The sequence below is a fragment of the Jaculus jaculus genome, chromosome 6, assembly GCF_020740685.1.
Source record: "Jaculus jaculus isolate mJacJac1 chromosome 6, mJacJac1.mat.Y.cur, whole genome shotgun sequence".
Lineage (NCBI taxonomy): Eukaryota > Metazoa > Chordata > Mammalia > Rodentia > Dipodidae > Jaculus > Jaculus jaculus.
This window is the reverse complement of record NC_059107.1, coordinates 13,483,135-13,508,881: the sequence shown is the minus strand read 5'-3', so window position 1 is coordinate 13,508,881 and position 25,747 is coordinate 13,483,135. Positions and strand designations below refer to the sequence as shown.

The window sequence follows — 25,747 nt, the reverse complement described above, 5'->3', positions numbered from 1 at the left end:
TTCTCTGTATGTGTGTGTGGTTAGTTTACTAGGATTGTTGGCATGAGCATGGGTGGGGAATCCTTTGCCAAAGCACATATAACTGCCTGCTGGCTAGGCCGTGGAAGAAAATGTCTCATCTCTCAGCAACCTACAGCTGAGCTTTCAAAGTACAAATGACAAGCCATAGCCTCAATGTGAAAATTGAAGTTCCTCTTTGACTGCTTAGGTGCAGCCAGTTCTGAGAACTAGAGTGCGCTCCGGGAGGAAGCCAAGCAGAGACACAGATGTGGAGTGTCGTGAATGTCAGAGCTTTACCCAGGCTGTGTCACTGCAGAAATGTTCCTTTCGGTTTAACTTTTTATTGACATTTTGCATCAATGCACATAATGTATTTTGATCATAATCCCTCCCACTATTTTGTCTTGTCTTTCTCCACCATCCCCTTTCCATATAACCCTTTCTTCTTTTCCAACTTGTTCTTCTGGTTTAATTTATTTTTTCCCCCTTCATTCCTTTATTCTTTATTTTTTTATCCATCTTCTTTCCTCCTTCCCTTCCTCCATCTCTTCACTTATTTCTTTTTATCTGTCTGTCTGTCTTTCTTTTTTCTTTCCTCTTTCTAGTTCTTTCTTTCTCTGCCTTCCTCCATCATCCACGACAACATGCTGAGTGACCCAATATTGGGCAGGCAACAGCAGCTACTATGGGGTCATGAATGCAATGGCTACTTTGTGTTCAGAAGATAGTGTTCTAAAGCATGCCCCTCTACTTTCTGGCTTTTACATTCTTTCTGCCACCTCCTCTAGAAGTATTTTATTGAGGATTTTTGCATTTGTGCTCATCAGAGACATTGGTCTACAGTTTTCTTGTTGTATCTCTATTTTTGTATCTCTATTTTTTTGTAGTATATTGCTGGCTTCATAGAAGGAGATAGGGAGCATTCCTTCTTTTCTATTTTATGAAATAATTTGAGAATCAGTATAGCACTGATTTTAGTTCTTGTATAAAGGGCTGGTAGAATTCTGCAGTGAACTTGTCTGGACATGAACCTTGAGTGGGAGATTTTTTTGAGGTTTTTATTGTTATTATTACTATTTTTATTGAAAATGTCCATAATTTTAAGCAATATCCCATGGTAATTCCTTCCCTACCCCCACTTTTGCTTTTGAAATTCCACTTTTCTATCATGTTCTCTCCTCCTCTTAATCGGTGTCTTTTATTTTGATGTCATGATCTTTTCCTCCTATTATGATGGTCTCGTGTAGTTGGTGTCAGGCACTGTGAGGTCATGGATCTCCAGGCCATTTTGTGTCTGGAGGAGCACATTGTAAGGAGTCCTAACCTCCTTTGGCTCTGACATTCTTTCTGCCACCTCTTTGACAATGGACCCTGAGCCTTGGAAGGTGTGATAGAGATATTTCAGTGCTGAGCACTCCTCTGTCACTTCTTCTCAGCACGATGGTGCCTTTTGAGTCATTCCAAGGTCACTGCCATCTAAAAAGAGAAACTTCTCTAATCAAAAGTGAAAGTAGCATTAATGTATGGATATGGATATTAAGAAAAGTGATTACTGGGCAGTTTGGTGAGCATAGTATATACATTTAGCCAGACACAAACAGACATTACACCTCTAAGGTTCATGACTACCCATGTTGTAGTTTTTCCATATTAGGGCTGTATTCCTTCTGATGCGGTGGGCCTCCAGTCCAATTAGAGAACAGTTGGCTTGCCTCATAACAGAAGTGGTGGTTTGATTCAGGTGCCCCCATACACTTAGGTGTTCTGAATGCTAGATTCCCAGCTGATGGAGATTTGGGGATTAATGCCTCCTGGAGTGAGTGTATTGTTGGGGGCCGGCTTATGGGCTTTATAGCCAGTTTCCCCATGCCAATGTTTGGCACACCCTTCTGTTGCTGTGGTCCATCTTATGTTGGCCAGGGGGTGATGTCCACCCTCTGTTCATGCCATCGTTTTCCCCTGCCATCGTGAAGTTTCCCCTCGAGCCTGTAAGCCAAAATAAATCTCTTTTTCCCAGAAGCTACTCTTGGTTGGGTGATTTCTACCAGCAATGTGAACTGGACTGCAACAACAGAGATGCCACTATTATACCCGTTGGCTCATTTGGCCTGGCTGGACAAATTTAAGGCTTGCAATGTCCACTGTTGAGTATATTCACTGGTGAATTCCCTCTTTCCCATTGAACTGCATGTAGCATAGCTTTGTCCAGCTTCCTGTCAGCTGGTCTACATGGAGGAAGTTTTCAGCTCAGCTCCAGTAGGGTTTCTCAGTGACCTTGCAGCCCAGGTTTGTGGGGTCTGCAGCAAACAGGATCTTAGCATCTATTCCTGGTGGGAAACCAAGGGCCTCCGCAATGGCCTGTAGTACTTTGGGGGTATCAGGGACCTCCCTGGCCAACAACTCACTGGAACGTATCCCATCCCTCACACTTAAAATTGTCTAGTAACAATTTATGGCTTCTGAGTGTTCCATTGTCCAAAAAAGTAGATTTCCATATGACTTATTTATATCCTCCTAGATTTTGATGAGCCCTCCCTCCACCTTTCCTTTACTCAGTCTCTTCCTCTGACCTCACTTAGGCCTTCTTACCCCCATTATTCTGTTCTTCTACCTTCATATATACAATATCATTCTATTAAGTCTCCTCTCCCTTTCTATTCCCTTTATAGCTCATTTCTAGCTTACTGACCTCTGGTACTGAATTTTATTCCTACTCATATAGAAGTCCAATCATTTGTAGCTAGGATCCACATATGAGAGAGAACATGTGACATTTGGTTTTATGGGCCTGGGTTACCTCACAAAGTATAACCTTTTCCAGATCCATCCATTTTCCTGCAAATTTCATAACTTCAGTTTTCTTTACCACTGAGTAGAACTCCATTGCATAAAAGTTCAACATCTTCATTATCCACTCATCAGTTGAAGGACATCTAGGCTTGTTCTATTTACTAACTATTGTGAATAGAGGAGCAATAAACATGGTTGAGCACATACCTCTAAGGTAGTGAGACAAGTACCTAGGAGTACTATAGCTGGGTCATATGGTAGATCTATTTTTAGCTGTCTCAGGTACCTCCACACTGATTTCCACAATGGCTGGAACAGATTGCATTCCCACCAATAGTGTAGACAGGTTCCTCTTTTTCCCCATCTTCACCAGCATTTATTGCTATTTGTTTTCATGATGGTAGCCAATCTGACAGGAGTGAGATGAAATCTCAACATAGTTTTAATTTACATTTCCCTGATGACTAGGCATGTAGAACATTCTTTTACATGTTTATATGCCATCTGTATCTCTTCTTTTGAGAACTATCTATTTAGTTTCATGGCTTATTTTTTAAATAAAATATTTTATTTTTCTTTATTTATTTGAGAGGAGAGAGAAATAGGCAGGGAATGAGTGAGAAAGAGAGAGAGAGTGAGAGAGAGAGAATGGGTGTGCCAGGGCTTCTTGGTGCTGCAAACATACTCGAGATTCTCCAGTGGAAAGTCAGATCAGCATAGATTAAAGGGGATAAGCATTGTTAATTTAGAGAGATTTTGATAGGTGTGGTTTCTCTTTTGGCCAAGGTCTAGTGGGAGCTTCTCATTGGCGTTCATAATCCTGGTCTCCTTAGGACTCTCACTTGGGTTCTAGTTCCAGCTATGGGCTCCCTTCTACTGAGCAGATCTCTTAGCCAATCAGAGAGCCATTGCTTACCCACCTAGGCTTGGTGCCACTATTGTGCAGGTGTACGTCTTGCTAGGTTGGTTGTTTTCATAAAGCAGTGTCCCCTGCTTGCTCACAATATTGCTGGCCATTCATCCACAGCAACTCATGAAGTGCTTTGCAGCTATGTGCTAACCATAGGGAACTGGCCTCCTTCCATATTTCATTTTCAGCCAGATCTCTTGATATTCTGGATTGGCAGTATGGTGGTTTGACTAGGTGTCCCCCATAAACTTAAGTGTTCTGAATGCTAGGTTCCCAGCTGATGGAGATTTGGGAATTAATGCTTCCTGGAGGGAGTGTATTGTTGGGGGAAGACTTAGGGCTGTTGTAGCCAGTTTCCCCATGTCAGTGTTTGGCACATTCTCCTGTTGCTACTGTCCATCTTATGTTGGTCAGGGGGTGATGCTCATCCTCTGCCCATGCCATTGTTTCCCCCTGCCATTGTGGAGCTTCCTCTCAAGCCTGTAGGCCAAAATTAAGCCTCTTTTTTCCCACAAGCTGCTCTTAGTTGGGTGATTTCTACCAGCAATGCGAACCTGACTGCAGCAGGTAGCATGTGGTGTCTTTAGCAATAGGGTCCTGCCTTTTATCTCAGTTGAGTAATCAGTTGCTTTGACAGGAGCTTGCCTTGTTTTGGGGACCTTGTAGGTCTCTCTGATCAATAGCTCAATGTGTGTTATAACTGGTTTCTGGTACTGGGAGTTACAAACTAGAGCCAAATGTTTTAGGATTAGGCTTTATTCCACCCATTCCAGAGCCTTTTTTTTTTTAACGGATGATTCCCCCACCCCATACCCCTATTGAGGGCTATATATTTTATTTCGTTATCCAGGAGGAAGATTTCTATGTACCAATTCATTTTGGATTTAGTTTTGTGTGTATCTCCCCACCACCCCACTTGCCCTCACCAAGCCCTTTCATCTTTATTATTTAATCCCTTGAGTTGCCTGTCAGTTATGCCTTCAACTCAAGATGTGCTAGATTAGGAACCACAGATGAGAGAGAACATGTGCAATTTGTCTTTCCGTGCTTGTGTAAGTTTGCTTAGTGTGATCAGTTCCAAGTCCATCCATTTTCCTATGAATTTTGTGGTATCATTTTTTCCTTACTGTTGAGTAAAATTCCATTGTGTACATATACCACATCTTTATCCATTCATCAAACGATGGGCCTTTGTGCTGATTCCTTTTCTTGGCTATAGTGAATTAAGTAGCTATAAACACAGTTGAGCAAGTATCTCTACAGTGAAGAGTGGAGCCTTTAGGGTAGATGCCCATTAGAGGAATAGCTGGGTAAGTTCTTAAGAGGAAGTATTTTCCTATTTAAATAAAAAGCGAAGGACTAATTCTATCAAAACATTTCTGCCTCCCTTTTATCTTTTCCAAACAAGATCTTGAACTTGATGTCTAGCCTTTTTGTGCCAATATTATGACAAACCAACATGGAAAAGTAGAAAAAGAACTCTTATTGATCATTTTCATACATGCCACAGTGTATTTCAGTCATAATCCTGTCCCATCATTCTCTCCTGTCACCTTTCCTCTTCCATTGAAGCTTCTCCTTCCCAACTGATCCTTTTTCTATTTTAATGTCAGCTTTTGCCCTCTTTCATCATCCATGCCAGCATATTGTGCCGGTCTTGTTGAGCTCGTGAAAGGTGATGTCAGGTCATGAAGAGAACGGCCACTTCACGTCCAGATGACAACATCCCCAAGCACTCCTCCCCTTCTTTGGCTCTCATATTCTTTCCATCTCCTCTTCTGCAATGTCCCTCGAGCCTTGGAGGGTGTGACAGAGATGTCCCATTTAGTGCTGAGAATTCAATTGTAATTTCTTCTCAGCACTTTGACAAGTTTTGAGTTTCCTCAGTTATCACCTTCCAAAAGGAGCCTCTCTGACCAACAATAGGAACAGCCCTAATCTATGGGCATGCGTGTAAGTGCTCAGAGCACTTTGACGGGCACATCATATCCATTTAGCCAAACCACAGTAGCGGCTTCTCTCCTAGGGTTTATGACCTCCCGAACCATAAACTTTTGACCAGGTTTTCAGTAGCAGACACTCCAATAATCTCAGCTGGAAAATGGAATCAAAGGGACACAACAGACCTGGTTAAACATCCTCCTGTGTAGCCCTGGCCTTTATGCACACATAATGGAGGCCATGGCCCAAGTTGATCTTCCTGACAGATAAAGGAGAAGTTCAAGAAATCATTATCACAGGCTGTAATGCAAAATGAAGGTGTTTTCTGTTATCTAAGAAATGGGATGAGCCCCCTCTGTGCAATGCACCATGACCTTCCTGTACCATTTTGTTTCTAAATATCTTTGTGATCACATAGCATGGAATATTTCTTGCCTCAGTTCTGCCTATGTGATCTATGTAATGAACACCTTGTGACTTCTTCTAATAGCCACCCCCCCTTTAACAGTAATTTTATAGTTTTAAGTCCCATCCTGGTTTTTTTTTTTCTTTCTATAAACATCATGTAGTTATTTCCAATGAAAGTGGACACTCTGAACATTTTGGAGCTGCATCCTGAAATCCTGACCTTTGGGATGCAGACCTGGTGCACCAGTTTATTTCTTTTTCTTTTCTATCTTTTTTTAACCCAATAAAACTTTGCCTCACATTCTGGGAGTTGGTGGTCTTACTTGTGTGATACCAGACCCTATAACATCTTGGGGGGTCATCCGGAATCCACATTTTAAGACCTCTTTCCCCAATTCTGGGGTGACCGAACCAGGAAAGGACCCCTAATATTGGCCTGAGAACCAGATCTCCATCTGTCTACATGTTCCTGGTTTTGGAGCAAGCCATTGTCGGGAAACTTTTGCCTAGGATTGCTGACCCCTTCCTTTATTGGCTAAGAAACCTCTGGTGGTGCTTTTCCCACTCTTTGTTTTTCATATTTTTCCTGGGTTTTCAGGTTTTCTGATTTTGCATGCTTTTCTGGGTCAAGCAGGAAGCTGAATGCAGCATTAATTCCCTAGAGGGGCCATCCTTGACCATCTCTGGTTCTGTTCGGAGATTTTGAATGGAGGTCTGTTTCTGGTTCAGTTTTGGTCTGACAGCGCATCTGTTTCTGGCTGTTTTGGTTTGGTATTTACGTGGTAGCATCAGGAGAGCCGTTATTGCTGCGTGTTTGTGTTTGGTGCTGTGTTCGTTTGTCTTGTCCTCGTTTTTGAAGATATGGGTCAAAATCATTCTGTTGAAAAATCTCCTTTAAAACTGGTTAAAAGCGCTTTTAAGATCTTAAAAAACAAAAACAAGAAAATGATCTAGGCCTATTATTTTAGCTTGGGAAGCTGAGACAGGGGGATCTCCAATTCAGGGTTCCAATGTGATAGCCTGACTCCACATTTTAAATCATGTGAGTTTTACATTGCTTGATAAAAATAAGTATATAATTTTAATTTGAACTGTGCCTGATATTTCCTCTTTTGTTTGGGCTTTAAACAAATAACACATTGGTTTTTTTTTATTTTTTATTTTCACAATCTTTATTAATATTTTCCATAATTATAAAAAATATCCCATGATAATACCTCCCTCCCCTGCACCTTCCCCTTCAAAATTCCATTCTTCATCATATTACCTTCCCATCTCAACCCCTCGCCTTTTTAAACAAGGTCTCACTCTGTAGCCTAGGCTTACCTTCAACTGAAATCCTTCTGCCTCAGTTTCCCAACTGACTATAATACATTGTTTATAGACACCTTTTGGTTTCTTTATTAATCCAAGTAGTCCAACGGGTCTCTCTGAAAGTTTTTGTTGGCATTTGATTTATTTCAAGGTTTTTTCTTTTATTGGCTTTTGTCTTTAAAAGTCAGATTTAACTAAAGCTATGGTGAGCTAAATTTTTATGTAAATGAAGCCATATTTTTTGCTTATTTTTATTTATTTATTTGACAGCAACAGACAGACAGACAGAGAAAGAAAGAGGCAATTAGATAGAGAGAGAATGGGTACACAAAGGCCTCTAGCCGCTGCAAATGAACCCCAGATGCATGCACCCCCTTGTGCATCTGGCTTGCGTGGGTCCTGGGGAATTGAGCCTTGAACCAAAGTCCTTAGGCTTCACAGGCAAGGGCTTACCTGCTAAGCCATATCTCCAGCCCACAAAGCCATGTTTTGTTACATGATCTCATACACACAATCCTTGAGTTTATGTTTTAGGTCAACTTCAGATTACATAGAGGTGATGACTCATAATTTGCCAGGTATCTTAAAGGATTTAATGTCCTGTTATTTTATTTTAAATTTTATTTATTTATTTATTTGAGACCGACAGACACAGAGAGAAAGACAGATAGAGGGAGAGAGAGAGAATGGGCGCGCCAGGGCTTCCAGCCTCTGCAAACGAACTCCAGACGCGTGCGCCCCCTTGTGCATCTGGCTAACTTGGAACCTGGGGAACTGAGCTTCCAAACCGGGGTCCTTAGGCTTCACAGGCAAGCGCTTAACCACTAAGCCATCTCTCCAGCCCTGTCCTGTAATTTAAAAGGATGAGGCAACTATCCTGAGTTCTAGGCCAGCCTGCCTCAAGACTGAAACAAAAATGTACTTCATGGAATTTATTAATAGGAGCTATCTCAAATCAATGGATTATATAAAATCTGAAGGTATACATACTGGTATTATAAAGCAGGTCTGGTTGTCAGGTAGAGATTTTTTGGTGACCTAAATACTAAGGAAGACTTTTTCTCTACAAATTTCCAATACTAAGATGATTAATTCTTTGAAGCCGGACTACTTGCCTCTTAGCCAGTGGATAATAAGATTAATCAATTTGGTATAGTTTTTTTTTAATAGTCTCATAAGAAAGATGGTTAATTCTGGGTTAAGATGAGATGATTGAAGGAACTGGGATGGCAATTTTCAGTGTTGGACATAGAATGCTTGTCAAAATGCTTTTTGAGTGTAACTTAGATCAGAATGTTAAAGTATGTGGATGAAGATGTGCATATTTAGAAAGGATGTAAAAGATCTACAAAGATAAAATTTTGCCTAAAACTAATTTCCTTTTAGAAGGAACAGAAAGCTAATTTTCAGGCTAAATCTAAACACCATGCCTAAAGTTAGTGATTTTTCAACTGTTTATAGACTTTTAAGGATGCTCTAAAAGTTTTATATAGAGACATAGACTTAATGTAAATTCAGCTTACATTAGACAAGGAAGATGTCTTATGCTAGGTGGGTCAGAAAGTCATAAGCACAGATGCAATTCATATTTGTTGGAGGTCTAACCAGGTTAGGCATAGACAATACCCTATTACCTTATTTATTACAAATGGGAAAAATAAATTTCCTAGGTAAAAACAACTTCAGAGCAAGACAAGGAATGTCAGGATGCTTAGCTCTCTGCTCTGTCGTTTCTTTTTGCTCTTGCTTACTGTTACATGCTATTTTAAGTCATGGCAAGCTGGACTCTGGAAAAAGGGATGATGCCCCCTTTATTTCAGACCCCATGCAAGTTTAAGCCATGTGTCCCCCTGACCCTGTCCAGAGACAAAATGGCCAATTTTCTCTGACAAGAAAAAGAGAATGGCAAATGGTTCTCTTTATAGTTCTCTTTTGAACACCTAATATCACATCTGTTAAATTTCTCAGTAGACAAAGGTTAAGTAGGTAAACTGAGTCAAAGTACTTGATCAATTTACAAACTCATTACATAAGGCAAACATCAGACTTACCTAAAATGTATAACAGGATATCAACAGATTATTAAAAAGGTATCAAGTAAATGATGGCTTAATGGCTAAGGTGCTTATCTGGGAAGCCTAAAGACCCATGTTCAATTCCCCCGCACAGCTATCTTCATTGCTAAGCCTAAATCTGATTTAAATCAGGTTCTCTGAGATCTGTTATCGAGACAGTCTTCTAAACCCATCAGCCCACATGGGAGGACTCTCAGCAACTCTTGCAGATCCTCTTCACCACAGGACAACGTGAAGGAATCAGAAGGAAAGCCAAGAAACGAGTGTTGGAAGCTAACAGCCACCTCACGGAGAACCCTCATGTAACTGATGAAGTGCTCACTTCCACATGTCTGGGATCCCAACACTGCTGAAGATGGGGTATCCCTTAACTGCTTTTGCAGGATTCTGGTGGGTGGTCTCCAGTCACTCGTCCCCCTACAAATTTGTCTAAGGTGAATGAAGTGACCCAAGAGCCCACAGAATCCACCTGTGCTTTCCTAGAAAGACTGCAGGAAGCATATAGGACATTACCCCCACCCCATAGATCCTGAGGCCCCTGAGAATAGGCGAGCAATTAACATTGCTTTTGTAACTCAGTCCTCACTAGATATTAGAAAGGAGACTCAGAAAATAGAAGGCTTAGCCAGGCATGGTGGTGCATGCCTTTGATCCCAGCACTCAGGAGGCAGAGGTGGGAGGATCACCATGAGCGGCCAGGCCACCCTAAGAATACAGGGGTGAATTCCAGGTCAGCCTGAGTTAGCGTGAAACTCTACCTCAAAAAACAAACAAACAAACAAACAAACAAACAAAAAAGTAAAAAAAAAGTGGAAAAGGTTTTGAGAGTAAACTTCTTTCAGAGTTAATAGAGATTGCTGCTGCCAGGGTGTATAATAACAGAGATACTCCAGAAGATAGTCAGGCTAAGAAAATGGCTAAGGTTATGGTGGCTACCTTCCAGAAGGCACAAGGCCCTGCGAGACAGCCCTTATACTTTGCTCAGTACGATTCCACCTGAAGGGCAAATATATACTGTGACGGACTTAAAAGGTGCTTTCTTTAGTATCCCATTGGCAAAGGGAAGTCAACCCATTTTTTGTCTTTGAATGGAACAAGGCACCATTGAGCAACTAACCTGGACTAGGCTTCTACAGGGATTTAAAAATTTCCCCAGCCTCTGAGATGAGGCTCTTCATAGAGACTTGCAGGCCTTTCACAAGGAAACACCTGAGGTAACTCTCCTTCAATACGGGGACGACCTCCTCTTAGCTGCAGAAATGGAGGAGGAATGCCTCTCTGCCATAGAGCATGTCCTGGGCAACTTAAAACATCTGGGCTATTGCACATCAGCCAGAAAGGCTCAACTGTACGTATGTCAGGCAACCCACTTGGGATACGGACTCCAAGGAGGTAAAAGCATGCTGTTGGCTCTAGGATTCAGGCCATCACTCAAATCCCCACTGAGAGACAGATCTGAGAATTCCTCAGAGCTGTAGGGTGTTGCATAGTTTGGATCCCAAAGTTTGCTGAATTAGCCAAGCCTCTATATGAGGCCATGAGAGGACAATATATATATATATATGAAAGAAAGATTTTAATTTAACTGGAATGAAAATGAGAAACAAGCACTCCAAGAACTAAAGTCCGCTCTGAAATCAGCCCCTGCTCTGGCATTTTCAAACTTAACCAAACCCTTCCACTTGTATGGAAAGAAGGGGAGAGCCAGGGGCAACCTAACCCAAAGACTGGGGTCATGGTATTGCTACTACTTTTCTAAGGAGCTAGACCCAGTAGCTACTGGTTGGTCCCCTTGTCTCTAGGCTATTTTAGCTGCTGCTATTCTGACAGAGAATGCTGCCAAATTAACGTTGGGCCAGACTTTATCAATTATGGTCCCACATGTGATAGAGACTCTTTTAAAAGGCCCCCAGACCAATGGCCCTCCAACTCTCACGTAACCCACTATCAGGCTTTGCTCTTAGATCAACCAAGGATACAGTTTTACCAAACCTAGGCTTTGAACCCGGCCACCCTGTGGCCAGAAACTGATGAGTTGTTAACCCCTCCGCATGACTGCCTAGAGATCACCACCTTCCATGGACTCAGCCCGGACCTGACAGATGTGGCTCAGCTGGACCTTGATCTGGTGATGTATTCTGATGGCAGCAGCTTTGTTGTGGATGGAATCAGGTCTGCAGGGGCGGCCGTGGTGACTTCGGAAGAAACCCTGTGGGCTGAGGCCCTACCTCAGGGTACATCGGCTCAGAAAGCTGAACTGATAGCACTGACCAAGGCTCTGATATTGGGAAAAGACAAGTCAGTGAATGTCTACACAGACAGCCATTATGCCTTTGCCACGGCACATGTACGTGGGGCCATCTACTTGGAGTAAGGGCTATTAACAGCAGAAGGTAAAGACATTAAAAATAAAAAAAATGAAATTTGGACTTATTGGCTGCCATTTGGGTACCTACTAAAGTGGCTATAATCCACACTCCAGGCCATCAGAAGGGGGAGACCACAGAAGCAAGAGGGAACAGATTGGCAGACCTAGCAGCAAAGAGTGCTGCCTCTCAGCATCCGTCAGATTGTCTGGCCACCCTCCCAGCCCCCACTCTTCCTGAGCAACCAGCGTACATGGAACAGGACCTACAGCTCACCTCTCATCTCATAAAGGGGCAGACCCCACAAAGATGGCATCAGTTAGAGAATGGATGACTATTGCTGCCCCAAGCCCTAGGGTGGAAACTGGCTAAGCAACTAGATGAAGGAACTCACTTAGGAAGCAACAAGCCAACCGAGCCAATAAGGAAAGAGTTTTTCTTCCCAGGTATGGACTCCGTCATCAAGGACATCACCACCTGCTGTCAGGCCTGCAAACAGACAAATGCCTCCTCTGGTAAGGTACCACTGATGGAGGTGAGAGAACGGAAAGCCGAGCCAGGTGGATAGTGGGAAGTTGATTTCACAGAGGTAAAGCCGGATCAGTATGGATATGCATATTTACTTGTTTATGTGGATACTTTTTCAGGATGGGGAGAGCCTGACCAAGTCTGAGACAGCTCAAGTACTGACTAAGAAATTGTTGGAGGAGATAATTCCCCCGCTATGTCTTGCACCTCAGGATTAGAAAATGGGCCTGCCTTTGTGTCAAAAAATGTCTAGTGAATTGACTAAGACACTGGGAATTTAATTGGGAATTACATTGCATATATCATCCCCAAAGTTCACGACAGGTATAAAGGATGAAAAAGTGGACCTTAAAGGAGACTTTAACTAAATTAGCCCTAGAGACCCGGTGAAGGATGGGTGGGATTCCTTCCCTTTGCCCTGCTAGGGGGCAGGTGTATCTCTTATGTAAAAGGAATCACTCCATTTAAAATTAGGCATGGAACCTCTCCCCTCATCCTGCCAAGGATGGGTCTTGAACAGATAAGTGACTTTACTAATGAAAAGCTTCTTTCTATCCAAGTCTTACAGAGTCCAGGAGTCCATTGCTCTAGCAATCAAGGCTGCTTTTCAGACACACCGTGTTTGTCGCCATCCCTTACAGCCCAGCAATAGTGCTTGGATCAAGAGACACTGTATTGGGACACTGGAAGGGCCCCCACCAGGTCATCCTAACCACTCTAATGGCAGTTAAAGTGGAGGGAACAAAATAGAAGATAACTTTATGGTTTAAGTCCCATCCTGATTTGTTCTATAAACATCATGTGGTTATTTCCAATAAAAGCTAACACTCTGAACATTTTGGGGCTGCATCCTGAAATCCTGAATTTTTCAGATGCAGACTTGGTGCACCAGTTTATTTATTTTTTCTTTTCTATCTTTTTTTTTTTTTTAACCCAATACAACTTTGCCTCACGTTCTGTGAATCTACAGTCTTACTTGTGCAGCACTGGACCCCATAACATGAGCGAAATAAATGAATTGGTGCTGCATTCAACTCAAAGGCTAAAACAAGAATCTAGGAGTACATATTGATATGAACAAATGATTAAACCCAAAAGCAAATAGAAGAGACTAAACAAAACCTTATGTGTAGAGTTACAAAAAAGGGGGACCCATCTCTGGATGGGTGTATAAGCCCATGTCCAGGAAGGAGTAATTGGGGAGAAAACTCACACTCAGCGTTTCCTGCTGTGAACTTTGGTAGATCTGGACATGAGTCTGTCATGGGTTCCCTATCTGTGGGAAGCAATGCTCATCACAGCTTCTCCCCAGAAAAAGAGCCCATGTGGCACAAACGCATGTGCATGTGAACCCACGTGTTGAGGGCTCATGAACATATAGGAGATCGACATGGGCAAAAAGGCAGGTGTACACTTACAGTGTGACTCCACACATTTGCACATGAGTGTATACACACACACACACACTGGCCACAAGGAGCAAAGAGCTCAGCACATTTGATCACATCCCAGAGAGCGGGATGGGGGTGGTCACTCAGGATGAGGAAAGGGAAGATTATTAGGCAAAACAGAAGTGAAACAGAAGTGTCCCACCCTGTCAGCACTAAGTGTGGTATAAGTTGGGTTTGGGACAGACAGACAGACTCCTGCCAAAATGTCCAAAGGACCTCTCCTCCTCCTCTGGCTGGTGGCGGAGCTTGGGTGGCTTTTTCTGAGTAAGTGTTCTGAAGGTCTCCATATGCCATCTCTCACAGGGCAAATTATAGTGCAAGGAGTTCCCACCATATTCTTCCCATTCTTTAAGACTTTTATTGATTTTTTGAGGGGGTCTTCCCTGCTGTGTTATAAAGGGGTTTCTCCAGAGACTGATTTGGGGGTTTAGGATGAGGTCATTTGTTCTTATGTTGGAAGCAGCAATTTAAGGGAAGACATAGAAACAAGGTGCCAAATGAGCCAGGATGAGAAATTTTCTCTGCAGGTGTTATAGCACAGTCACAGCCTGAGCTGCTTGCTCTGTTCAGAGCTCGGGGTACACGTCTTACTGTTGCTTTGCTTTCATGAGGGCTCGCCTTTTGTTTTACTTTGCTTTGTTGGAAGGAGGCTTTACAATGAGGTTACTTTCCTCTCTCTCTACAATCCACCAGCCTCCCCAGTGCTGGGATTGTGGGTGTGTGTCACTGCTCAGTTAAGATGCAACCTCTTCAACCCAGTGTTTTCATGCTGTGGATCATGCAGACAGAGTTTGAATGAATTCCAGATGCATTTGCCACTTTGTGCATCTGGCTGTATGTGGGTACTGGAGAATTGAACTCAGACCATCGGGCTTTTGCAAGCAAGTGCCTTTAACAATTAGGCAACCTCTTTATCCCCCTGAAATTTATATTTTTATATTAATTTTTATTTTATATTAATTATAACAGGTAATCCTCTTTAACCACCTCACCCCAGCTCCTGTTACCCTGGGGCCCTTTTCAGTAGGGTTATACTATTTACTGTAGGGTCATGAAGATCTCAATCAGTTCCTGTGGGGTAGCAGGGGACCACGCCTCAGGATTTTCCTACCCTGTGGCTCTTATGATATTACTGCCCTCACTTCCACAATGTTCCCTGAGCCATGGCAGGCCTGTTGGCAGTCTGATTTAGTGTTGAGATCTCTGTAGCCTTTGGGTTTCTGTTTTGATAATTTCTTTTTTAAATTTTATTGGTTTATTTGAGACAGAGGGAGAGAGAGAGGTGGGGAGAGAATGGGCACACCAGGGCCTCTAGCTACTGCAAAGAATCTCCAGATGCACATACCATCCTGTGCATTTGGCTTAGGTGGGTTCTGGGGACTTGAACCTGGTTCGTTAGGCTTTTCAGGCAAGCTCATTAACTACTAAGCCATCTTTCCAGCCCTGTTTTGATTAATCACTGTGTTTGTCATCATCAACCTGGTGCTGGTTGTCAGGCTAGCACTAACAGCAGTGTTCATGTTATCACTTCCCCTGCAGTTTCTCCTGGGCTGTGACAGATGTGGTAGAGGTGGCATGTCTCCTGGTATGCTAGCATCTTGTCTTATTGATGGATCTTGGTTCTCCTCCCTTTTCTCTCTCATCTGTAAATTAAAGCAGATTCTCCAAAGAAGAGTGAAAGCAGCTTGAGTTAAATAGGGGCATGAAAATTTGAGATATTTACTTTTGGGGTGTGCAAGCCACTCTTCTTTTCCAGAGAGCAGTGGGGGCTTCTCTCTAGAGCCTATGAGTTTACTGACATTGGAATACTATCTTGGTTTCCAGTACCAGATATGAGTTCTGTCCCACTGAGCAGGCCTCAGGTCAATCAGAGAACAGTTAGTTACCCACAGAGGCAGGCTGCTCTTGCACAAGTGTATACTTCTTGACCGGCTGGCTGATTTTGTAGTCTATAGGATCTTCTGCTTTTTCATGCACTTGGCGACTGTTTTTTTTTTTTTTTTTTTTTCCCCAGCAACTTCCATAGGGCTTTCACAGCACTATGAGGCCTAGGCAGGTAGAAGCTAGTTTCCCTTTTGGTCCCAGCATGACATATTCTGATGTCCTATGACTGTAGCCAGTGGTGTCTTCAGCAGTAGGGTCCTATCACTTAGCTCTGGAAGGTAATAAAGTGTCTTGCAATGTTCCACATTGTTTTAAGGAGCCCATGGGCATTATTGGCCAACAGCTCACTGTGGAAGACAATCCAGTCATTCTGGGTGTGGGGATTTACTGGCCAGAGTGCATGATTTTAAAATTAAGCTTTGTTCGTCTTCTGTCTGGACTGCCCTCCGTTCCTCCTCTCTTGGTGGTTCTATCACGTAGACTGCTAGTCAGCATGAGGGCATCTGTGGAGCAGATTCATGTTGTCTTAACTTTTGTGTAATTCTCTCTGTACCCTGTATCCCTCGGAGCCCCCTCCCCACCTTTGATGTTCTGTCCTTCCCCGAGCATGTCAGGTAACTCCTCCTCACCTCTTTCCTTATTTGAAATATGCATTTTTTTTAAACATGCGCCCCAGGTCATGGGGCAGGAGCCAAGGTTAGAAAATATTTGTGCTTTAATTAGAAATGGTGAAACATACCATTTCACATAGCTAACATGGGAAAACCGAGCCTCTAGCATACAGATATGAATCATTTAAACCATTTAAATTATTTCTGTAAAAAAATTAAAAAAAAACTGTTAAAAGAGCTGGAGAGATGGCTTAGTGGTTAAGTGCTAGCCTGTGAAGCCTAAGGACCCCGGCTCGAAGCTCAATTCCCCAGGACCCATGTTAGCCAGATGCACAAGGGGGCACATGAATCTGGAATTCGTTTTCAGTGGCTGGAAGCCCTGGCATACTCATTCTCTCTCTCTCTCTCTGCCTCTCTCTCTCTCTCTCTATCACTCTCAAATAAATAAAAATGAACAAAAAAATTTAAAAAAACTGTTAAAAATCATTTCCGTAATCTCTGCTATCTCTAACATTAAAAACTTGGCACAAAACACAAATACTAAGTGATTTTACTTATATGTGGAATCTAAAACATAGATCTCCTAAACGCAGGAAGTAGGAAACAAAATGGGGACAGGCAAGGTGTTGATGGAAGGTTATGAACTTTTAGTTAGGTGGACTGGTGGTGATGTGTGAGTCATCTGTTACATTGCATGATTCTCACTCTTCATAATAGCATATGTTTTTAATTGCTAAATGAATTATAATGTTTGCATTAAAATATGATATTTTGCATGACCTCACAGTGGCTGACAATACCTACACAAGACTTGCATAACAATGACACCAAAATAGAATAGAATATCATTGGAAATGAGAAGGGGTTTGATGGTGGAGGGGCTTGGGAGGGGGGAAATGAAGATAATGGGAGGGGATTATAATTATGGTATATTGTCTATGGGAAAAAGGATTTAAAATGATACCTTGGTGAGGTGCTAGATGTTAATTAGCTTGATTGAATATTTCTACAATGTATACATCTAGAAAACATCATATAGTACCCCATAAGTAGTCATGGTTATTATGGTCTGTGAAGATGAAATTAGTGGCTTCCACAAACTCTTCCTAACTTCCTATCATTAACAGTACACCAATGGTCCAGAGTACTGAAGGAAGAGGAGCACTGTGGAATATAGCTCAGCAGCTCACTTTCCTGTCAGCTTGCTTTTCTGGGTGACCTATTTGAGATACGCAAGCCAGGAACTCATGATATCTGCTTATGGGGATATTGTGAGCAGAATGTTGTTTCTGGATGGAGAAGCAGTGGAATTGGATGACAGGCTGAGGACTTTTCATTTGAGCACTGATTGATCTACTAAATGGGACTCAAGGTCAGAATGTTTAAATCAGCCAAAAGTTCTTGTTGTGGAGATGAGTGTAGAGACCCAGGAGCTAATTGTCCCCACTTGGGGGGATTGAAGTATGGGGAGTTAGGAGCTCAGGAGCACTGATAGGCACATTAAAACTTATGCCAAGATGTACATTGTTTATGAGCCTGCCTTTTCCTGAAAGCCTTTAATGCACAAACTCATGTACGTAGCATATCTGTGAGATTGTCATGCACACACGCAGCTGCCCCTCTCTTTCTTGCAGTGTCAGCTGCTTCAGAACTGACTGTGACAGGGTTTTTGGGTCAGTCGGTGACTTTGCCCTGCCTGTACTCATCCTGGTCTCAGAGAAGGATTAGCATGTGCTGGGGCAAAGGCTCATGTCCCAAGTCTAAGTGTGGCCAGGAGCTGGTCTACAAATATGGGATGGCCATGACCTCCAGCAAGTCATCAAGATACAATCTTTGGGGAAATATCCAAGAAGGCGACCTCTCCTTGACCATCTCAAAAACCAACGAGGGTGACCGTGGGTTGTACTGCTGCCGCATAGAGGTGCCTGGCTGGTTCAACGATGTGAAGAAGAACATCCGCTTGGAGCTGGTGAGAGGTGAGTGAAGAAAGGAACAGGAGACTAGGAGAGGGTGTGACAGATCCAGTGTGGAGGGGAGGACTTCTGTGCTGTGTGCGTGACAGATCCAGTGTGGAGGGGAGGACTTCTGTGCTGTGTGTGTGACAGATCCAGTGTGGAGGGGAGGACTTCTGTGCTGTGTGCGTGACAGATCCAGTGTGGAGGGGAGGACTTCTGTGCTGTGTGTGTGTGACAGATCCAGTGTGGAGGGGAGGACTTCTGTGCTGTGTGTGTGACAGATCCAGTGTGGAGGGGAGGACTTCTGTGCTGTGTGTGTGACAGATCCAGTGTGGAGGGGAGGACTTCTGTGCTGTGTGCGTGACAGATCCAGTGTGGAGGGGAGGACTTCTGTGCTGTGTGTGTGTGACAGATCCAGTGTGGAGGGGAGGACTTCTGTGCTGTGTGCGTGACAGATCCAGTGTGGAGGGGAGGACTTCTGTGCTGTGTGTGTGACAGATCCAGTGTGGAGGGGAGGACTTCTGTGCTGTGTGCGTGACAGATCCAGTGTGGAGGGGAGGACTTCTGTGCTGTGTGTGTGTGACAGATCCAGTGTGGAGGGGAGGACTTCTGTGCTGTGTGTGTGACAGATCCAGTGTGGAGAGGAGTACTTCTGTGCTGTGTGTGTGACAGATCCAGTGTGGAGAGGAGGACTTCTGTGCTGTGTGTGAGTGACAGATCCAGTGTGGAGGGGAGGACTTTTGTGCTGTGTGCATGACAGATCCAGTGTGGAGGGGAGGACTTCTGTGCTGTGTGTGTGAAGATGCAGTGTGGAGGGGAGGACTTCTGTGCTGTGTGTGTGACAGATCCAGTGTGGAGTGGAGGACTTCTGTGCTGTGTGCGTGACAGATCCAGCGTGGAGGGGAGGACTTCTGTGCTGTGTGTGTGACAGATCCAGTGTGGAGAGGAGGACTTCTGTGCTGTGTGTGTGACAGATCCAGTGTGGAGGGGAGGACTTCTGTGCTGTGTGCGTGACAGATGCAGTGTGGAGGGGAGGACTTCTGTGCTGTGTGTGTGATAGATCCAGTGTAGAGGGGAGGACTTCTGTGCTGTGTGCGTGACACATCCAGTGTGGAGGGGAGGACTTCTGTGCTGTGTGTGAGTGACAGATCCAGTGTGGAGGGGAGGACTTTTGTGCTGTGTGCGTGACAGATCCAGTGTGGAGGGGAGGACTTCTGTGCTGTGTGTGTGAAGATCCAGTGTGGAGGGGAGTACTTCTGTGCTGTGTGTGACAGATCCAGTGTGGAGGGGAGGACTTCTGTGCTGTGTGTGTGATAGATCCAGTGTAGAGGGGAGGACTTCTGTGCTGTGTGCGTGACACATCCAGTGGAGGTGAGGAGTCCGTGCTCTGTGCCGTACAGTTCCATTGTGGTGGTGTGGAGTTCTGTGCTCCATTGGTGACACATGCAGTGTGTTGGGGAAGAGGCTGTGCTGAATTTAGAAGTGAGAAAGTTGGATTTCAGATGATGAGCCACATCATGGAGCAAGCAGGGAAACAAACCTTCCCTTGAGAGCAAGGCCACCACAGAGTAGGGAGGGAAGAGAAGGAACACATTTCAGTATCAATATGAAAATGGCCACTGCTGTCACCTAGCAGAAGTTTGGGCCCAGTGTTTTCAGATCACCCTATTTAAAATTTTTTTTTCATTTATTTATTTGAGAGAGAAAGAGGCACACACACACACATATATGTGTATATATATATATGGAGAGAGAGAGAGAGAGAGAGAGAGAGAGAATTGGCATGCCAGAGTCTCAGCCCTGCAATTGAACTCTAGATGCTTATGGGCATGACAAAGCCTCCAGCCCCTCCAAATGAACTGCAAATGCACGTTTTGCATCTGGCTTATGTGGGTCCTGGGGAAATGAACCTGGGTCCTTTGGCATTGCAGACAAGTGCCTTAACTGCTAAGCAATCACTCCAGCCCAATTTGTAATTTTTTTTTTTTTTTTGAAGTAGGGTCTCAGTCTAGCTCAGGCTGACCTGGAATTCACTATGTCGTTTCAGGGTGGCTTTGAACTCATGGCAATCCTCCTACCTCTGCCTCTCAAGTGCTGGGATTAAAGGTGTGCACCACCATGCCCAGCTTCCAATTTGTAATTTTAAAGATTACAGTAGCCAGTTTGTGAAGAACTGACTTGAAGGGACAAGTATGGAGGCAAGAAGCCCAAATTTAGTGAGCATTGCTATGAGTCAGGCCAGTGACCCAAGTGTGGTCAATAGGCAGATCCCAGACATGCTTGTCTAGTTCCTTTCCCTCCATTTCTACTTGGTGTCAGACACATCTTTTATTGGTTACAGCCCCAACCACCACAATAACCTCTCGCATAACCACCACCCGTCGTGTGACAACTGCCACCCCTCGTGTGACAACAGCCACAACGCTGTTTCCGACAACAGTCATGACCACACCTGACTTAACAACTGGAACACCACTTGAGACAAGGATCACTTCTGTCCTCTCAACTACCACAACCACGTGTCCCCTGACAATGTCCAGCTCCCTCCCCGAGGGAAACACAGGTCTTCTGCCCACTGACACTGTCACAGAAGGGCTTGTTATCACTGAAGGTGAGACTTGGCCATTTTTTTTCCTCCCCTTCTGTTGGTCAAATGTGTCTTGGTTTTCTTATGATAGGATTCTTCCCCTCAATGGGACAGCTCAGCGACTTCTGCGTGTGCATTAGTTTGCATAGCTGTCATAAGAACTGGGTAGCCTAAACAATAGAAGCTTGTTTTTCTCACAGTTCTGAGGCCAGAAGTCCAAAGTTAAGGTTTTGACAGGGTGGCGTTCTTCTAAGTACGCTCCTCAGCTTGGAAACGGGCATCTTCTCTCCGTCTTCACTGGTCTTTCTGGGTCTGCTGTTTGCTTGTCCTTCTGTGTCCTAATGTCTTCTTGGATTTTGGTGTGTGTGTGTGTGTGTGTGTGTGTGTGTGTGTGTGTGTGTGTGTATGTGTGCACAGATGCATATGCCCCTTTGTACACGTGTAGAGGCCAGAGGAGGGTATTGATGTCCTCAATCCTCTTCTGTCTCATTTCTCTGACCCAGAGTCTCTTGCTGAACCTGGAGCTCCGTGAGTTTGGTCAGGCTGGCTGACCCGAGAGCCCCAGTGATTTCCCTGTCTTTAGTCCATTCAGCGCTGGCCTTACAGGCATTAGTGGTCACACCCAGTTTTCTACATGGCTTCTGGGGATCAAACCCAAGTCCTTATGATTCCACAGCAAGGACTTTTACCCACTGGGCCATCTCAGTAGCTTCCTTTGTCCTAATAGCTTATAAGGACACCGGTTTTATTGAATCAGGATCCATCCATATGACCTTGTTTTTACCTTAATTTTTCTCCCTAACGTTTCTATCTCAAAATGCAGTCACATTTTGAAGCACTGAGTGGGGCTGTGAACGTAATGGTAGAGGAGGAGAGCTCTGTCTTGAATACTGAGGATAGGCACTTGAACCTAGGAGTCTGTGGAGGTTGACACAATGTAGCCCATAACAGCATGTGTGATTTTGTGTGTGTGAAGGGGGGAATGTGATTTCATAAGCTCATAAGCTTCCTTTTATTTATTTCTTTATATACTTTGGTGTTTCTTTTCCGTTGTGATTTTGAAAGGTTAGTATTTTGGGTTCTCCACTTGACCTCTCAGTAGTCTTGCAGAAGCTGCTCACTGGAGGTAATTCTCAGTCAGAACTGGGCCCGCCCTTGCAGGGGTGAAGCCTCTGGCTACTTGACATTGGCTGAAGCAAGGAAGCTACTGTTCTTAAAATATCCCTTGATGGTAAACCAGTTATACCCTGTTTATTTCCTGTCGCCCTTTCCTTTCCTTTCCTTTCCTTTCCTTTCCTTTCCTTTCCTTTCCTTTCCTTTCCTTTCCTTTCCTTTCCTTTCCTTTCCTTTCCTTTCCTTTCCTTTCCTTTCCTTTCCTTTCCTTTCCTTTCCTTTCCTTTCCTTTCCTTTCCTTTCCTTTCCTTTCCTTTCCTTTCCCTTCCTTTCCCTTCCCTCCCCTCCCCTCCCCTCCCCTCCCCTCCCCTCCCCTCTCCTCCCCTCCCCTCCCCTCTCCTCTCCTCTCCTCTCCTCTCCTCTCCTCTCCTCTCCTCTCCTCTCCTCTCCTCTCCTCTCCTCTCCTCTCCTCTCCTCTCCTCTCCCTTCCCCTCACCTTCTCTCTTCCCTTCCCCTCCCCTCTCCTCTCCCTTTCCCACCTCCTCTCCTCTTCCCTCCCCTCCCTTCCCCTCTTCTCCCCTCCCTTCCCCTCTCCTTCTCTCTCCTTCCCTTCTCTCCCCTCACTTTTCCTCCCCTCCCTCCCCTCCTCCCCCTTCTTCTTTTCTTTCCCTCCCTCCCTCCCTCTCCTTGTTTCTTTACTTCCTTTTTTTTTTTTTTTTTTGAGGTAGGGTGTCACTCTAGCCCAGGCTGACCTGGAATTCACTATGTAGTTCAAGGTAGCCTTGAACTCATGACAGTCCTCCTACCTCTGCCTCCCAAGTGCTAGAATTCAAGGTGTGTGGCACCACACCTGGCTCCTTTCCTTTCTTTCTACCAAAGTTTTCCTGATCCTGCAACTTGCAACTCTGCTGATGGGCTCCATTGCTCGGGGCCTTGTAAAGGTTGCCACCACGCTTCTGGGTGTGGAGTGCTGACAGTGGGAAGCCATCTGGAGGTCTCTCGAAGGCTTTCTCAGGCACGTCAGCTGCCTCAGTGAGACGTGGAAGTTCAGGCAGCTTCACAATATTGAGCTGGCTCATTCTGTTATACTCAGAATCATCACTTACAACCATGAAGTCTAAAGGAATCAATTTTTGTATGTATGTTTTATTTATTTGGACTTTAAAATAGCCTAAAGCAAAAATCAAAAACAAAAATAAAAACAAAACGGGTGTGGTAGCTCATGCCTGTGATCCCAGCACTCAGCAGTCCAAAGCAGGAGAATAGTTGTGAGTTTGAGGCCAGCCTGGTTTACAGAGTATGTTTCAGGTCAGCCTGGACTCTGTCTCATAAAGCTAAGAAAACCAAACATTAAAACTACGTAAAATAGTGTCAAGAATCTTAAAACAAACAATCGATATTTCTTTTGCTTGATTCTAAAACTATATTCAATCACCGAGGCAAACTGGAAACACATAGTGAAGCACAAAGACGGCTCTAAAGACAGCCCACAGCCCACCACTCGGCACAGCTGCTGCCGGTTTCCTTGTTCTTTCATTACCCTTTTCCTCATCCAGGATTGGAAGCTTTTCCTCATCCCAGTGACTCCTCAGGAAGCACCAAGGCCCCTTCCACAGCCCCTCCCCTGCTCACATCTGAAGGTGAGAAGACACTGTCTGTCTGTCTGTCTTTTCCCCACCTTGGCTGGGAGAAGCAGAGGCTGAATAAGAATGATGTAGAGGTGACCCCCCATCCTTTGAAGTCCACCTGGGACATTTGGGGTTTGTTCCTTCCTACTTAGTGGCAGGAGGGAGAGCAAACATCCTTTCTTTTTAGGAAAGCACACCCACACCCACACCCACCTATGAATGAGAGATTAAGAGAGGCCTCTAGCACTGCAAATGGCTTCCAGATGCATGTGCTACCTTGTGCATCTGGCTTTACGTGGGTCCTGGGGACTTGAGCCACTGGATTTTTCCACCCACAGAGCATCTGCTTCGCCCTATCCTCCCCACGGCTGATTTAACAATTTGTTCATTTTTTTTTTTCACTCTCCAAAGAATGTGTCATCTTGTTCCTTTCTTGTTTTGATTAACGGAATTGGAGTGTCTTTCTATATGCTTATTGGTTAGAAAGCAGCTATCCTTTACCTCTGTGGAGGGGGTAATATGGCATCACTCACGATGGCTAAACTGGCGGCCCAGATAGGACTGGGCGGAAGGAAGACAGGTTTTGAAGGACGACTGTTAGGGCGAGATAAAGTGTGATACAAGGAGGGCATGGTGCTGAAAAGCACTGGCTTGCAGTGACTCATATGGACAGAGGACAGAAGTCTGCGCTGGGAGCTGACCACTTGGGAAACTGGAGGTTAAGACCCATGTCCTTGGCATGGAGTAAAGGTAGGGCACTTTGCTTTTGGCAAAAGAGAAGGCAGCAAGGAGAAATACGATGGAAGGTGAGCGGAGTGTTCCAAAGCCATTACCATTTAATCCTTTTAGGTCTTGAACCATTTTACATTTCACTGCAAGGGACTAAGACATCGTCTGTTACTTCCCCTTCTATGCTATCCCTGATGTGGTGGTTTAAATTAGGTGCTCCCCCCACAACAACTCATGTGTTTTGAAAGCTTGATCCCGGCTGACGGCTGATGGCTGAGGAGGCGTGTTGTTGGGAACAGGCTTAGTGGTGTGTCAGGCAGCTCTCCCTTGCTGGGCTCTGGCTCACTCTCCCGCTGCTGCTTCCCACCTGCTGTGGCAGAGGTGATGTCCAGCCTCTGCTCATGCTGAGCTTTCCCTAGAGACGATAAGCCAAAAACTAAAAACAAAACAACAACAAAAGCTCCCACTGGTGCCTTTTGGTTGGGTGCTTTGTCCCAGCAATAAGAAGGTAACTGCAGCATCTGGGAATTTTCACTTCCGCCTCCATGGTCAACACCGCTTGTTACCCTATCTATCTGCCAACTTCACTGCTGGCAAGGAGCATGCCTCAAGAAGGCCAGCCAGTCTCCACACCATGTTAATCACGGTTTAAGAAAGGAGAGCTTGGGGTGGATAGATGGCTTAGTGGTTAAGGTGCATGCCTGTGAAGCCTATGGACTCAGGTTCGATTCTCCGGGTCCCACGTAAGCCAGATGTACACACTGGCATATGCATCTGGAGTTCGTTTGCAGTGGCTAGAGGCCCTGATGTGTCCATTCGTGCTCTCTCTAATAAATGAGTAAATAAAAATAAAATCTAAAAAAAAAAGAAAGTAGAGCTTACTGAGCACACATTATGTGCTGGGTAAGTGTTAAGCTGGTTACAGAAACCACTTTGTTTAGTACTTTTTGAGCAGAGATGCACAGCTCTATCTTACCTAAATTTCCCAAGGCCACATAGTTCTTAGGTCCAGGGAGTCTACTTTTTTTTTTTTTAAATATTTATTTGTTTATGAGAAAGAGAGAGAGATAGAGAAAGAAAGAAAGAGAGAGAGATAGAGAAAGAAAGAAAGAGAGAGAATGGATGTGCCTGGGCTTCTAGCCACTACAAACAAACTCCAGACGCCTGTGTTACCATGTGCATCTGGCTTACGTGGGTACTGGGGAATTGAACCTAGGTCCTCAGGCTTCATAGGCAAGTGCCTTAATTGCTAAGCCATCTCTCCAGCCTGAGTCTACTTTTTATTTTATTTTATTTTTTGGTTTTTCAAGGTAAGGTCTGGCTCTCGCCCAGGCTGAGATTTCACTGTGTAGTCTCAGTGTGGCCTCAAACTCATGGCAATCCTCTTACTTCTGCCTCCCAAGTGTTGGGATTAAAGGTGTGTGCCACCATGCCTAGCAAGGGAGTCTACTTCTAAT

The 25,747-nt window shown here is 44.4% G+C and overlaps 1 protein-coding gene across 1 annotated transcript in view; it reads left to right on the top strand.

Annotated features, from left to right (window-relative positions):
* The first annotated feature begins 13,986 nt into the window (after positions 1–13,986).
* The window catches only part of Timd4 (T cell immunoglobulin and mucin domain containing 4), a 35,278-nt gene continuing 23,517 nt past the window's right edge, over positions 13,987–25,747 (top strand). The window contains exons 1-4 of the mRNA XM_012948519.2: positions 13,987–14,047; positions 17,913–18,254; positions 20,575–20,844; positions 23,490–23,573. Of these exons, the coding sequence (XP_012803973.2) occupies positions 13,987–14,047; positions 17,913–18,254; positions 20,575–20,844; positions 23,490–23,573 (757 nt within the window). The remainder of the gene's footprint in view (positions 14,048–17,912; positions 18,255–20,574; positions 20,845–23,489; positions 23,574–25,747) is intronic.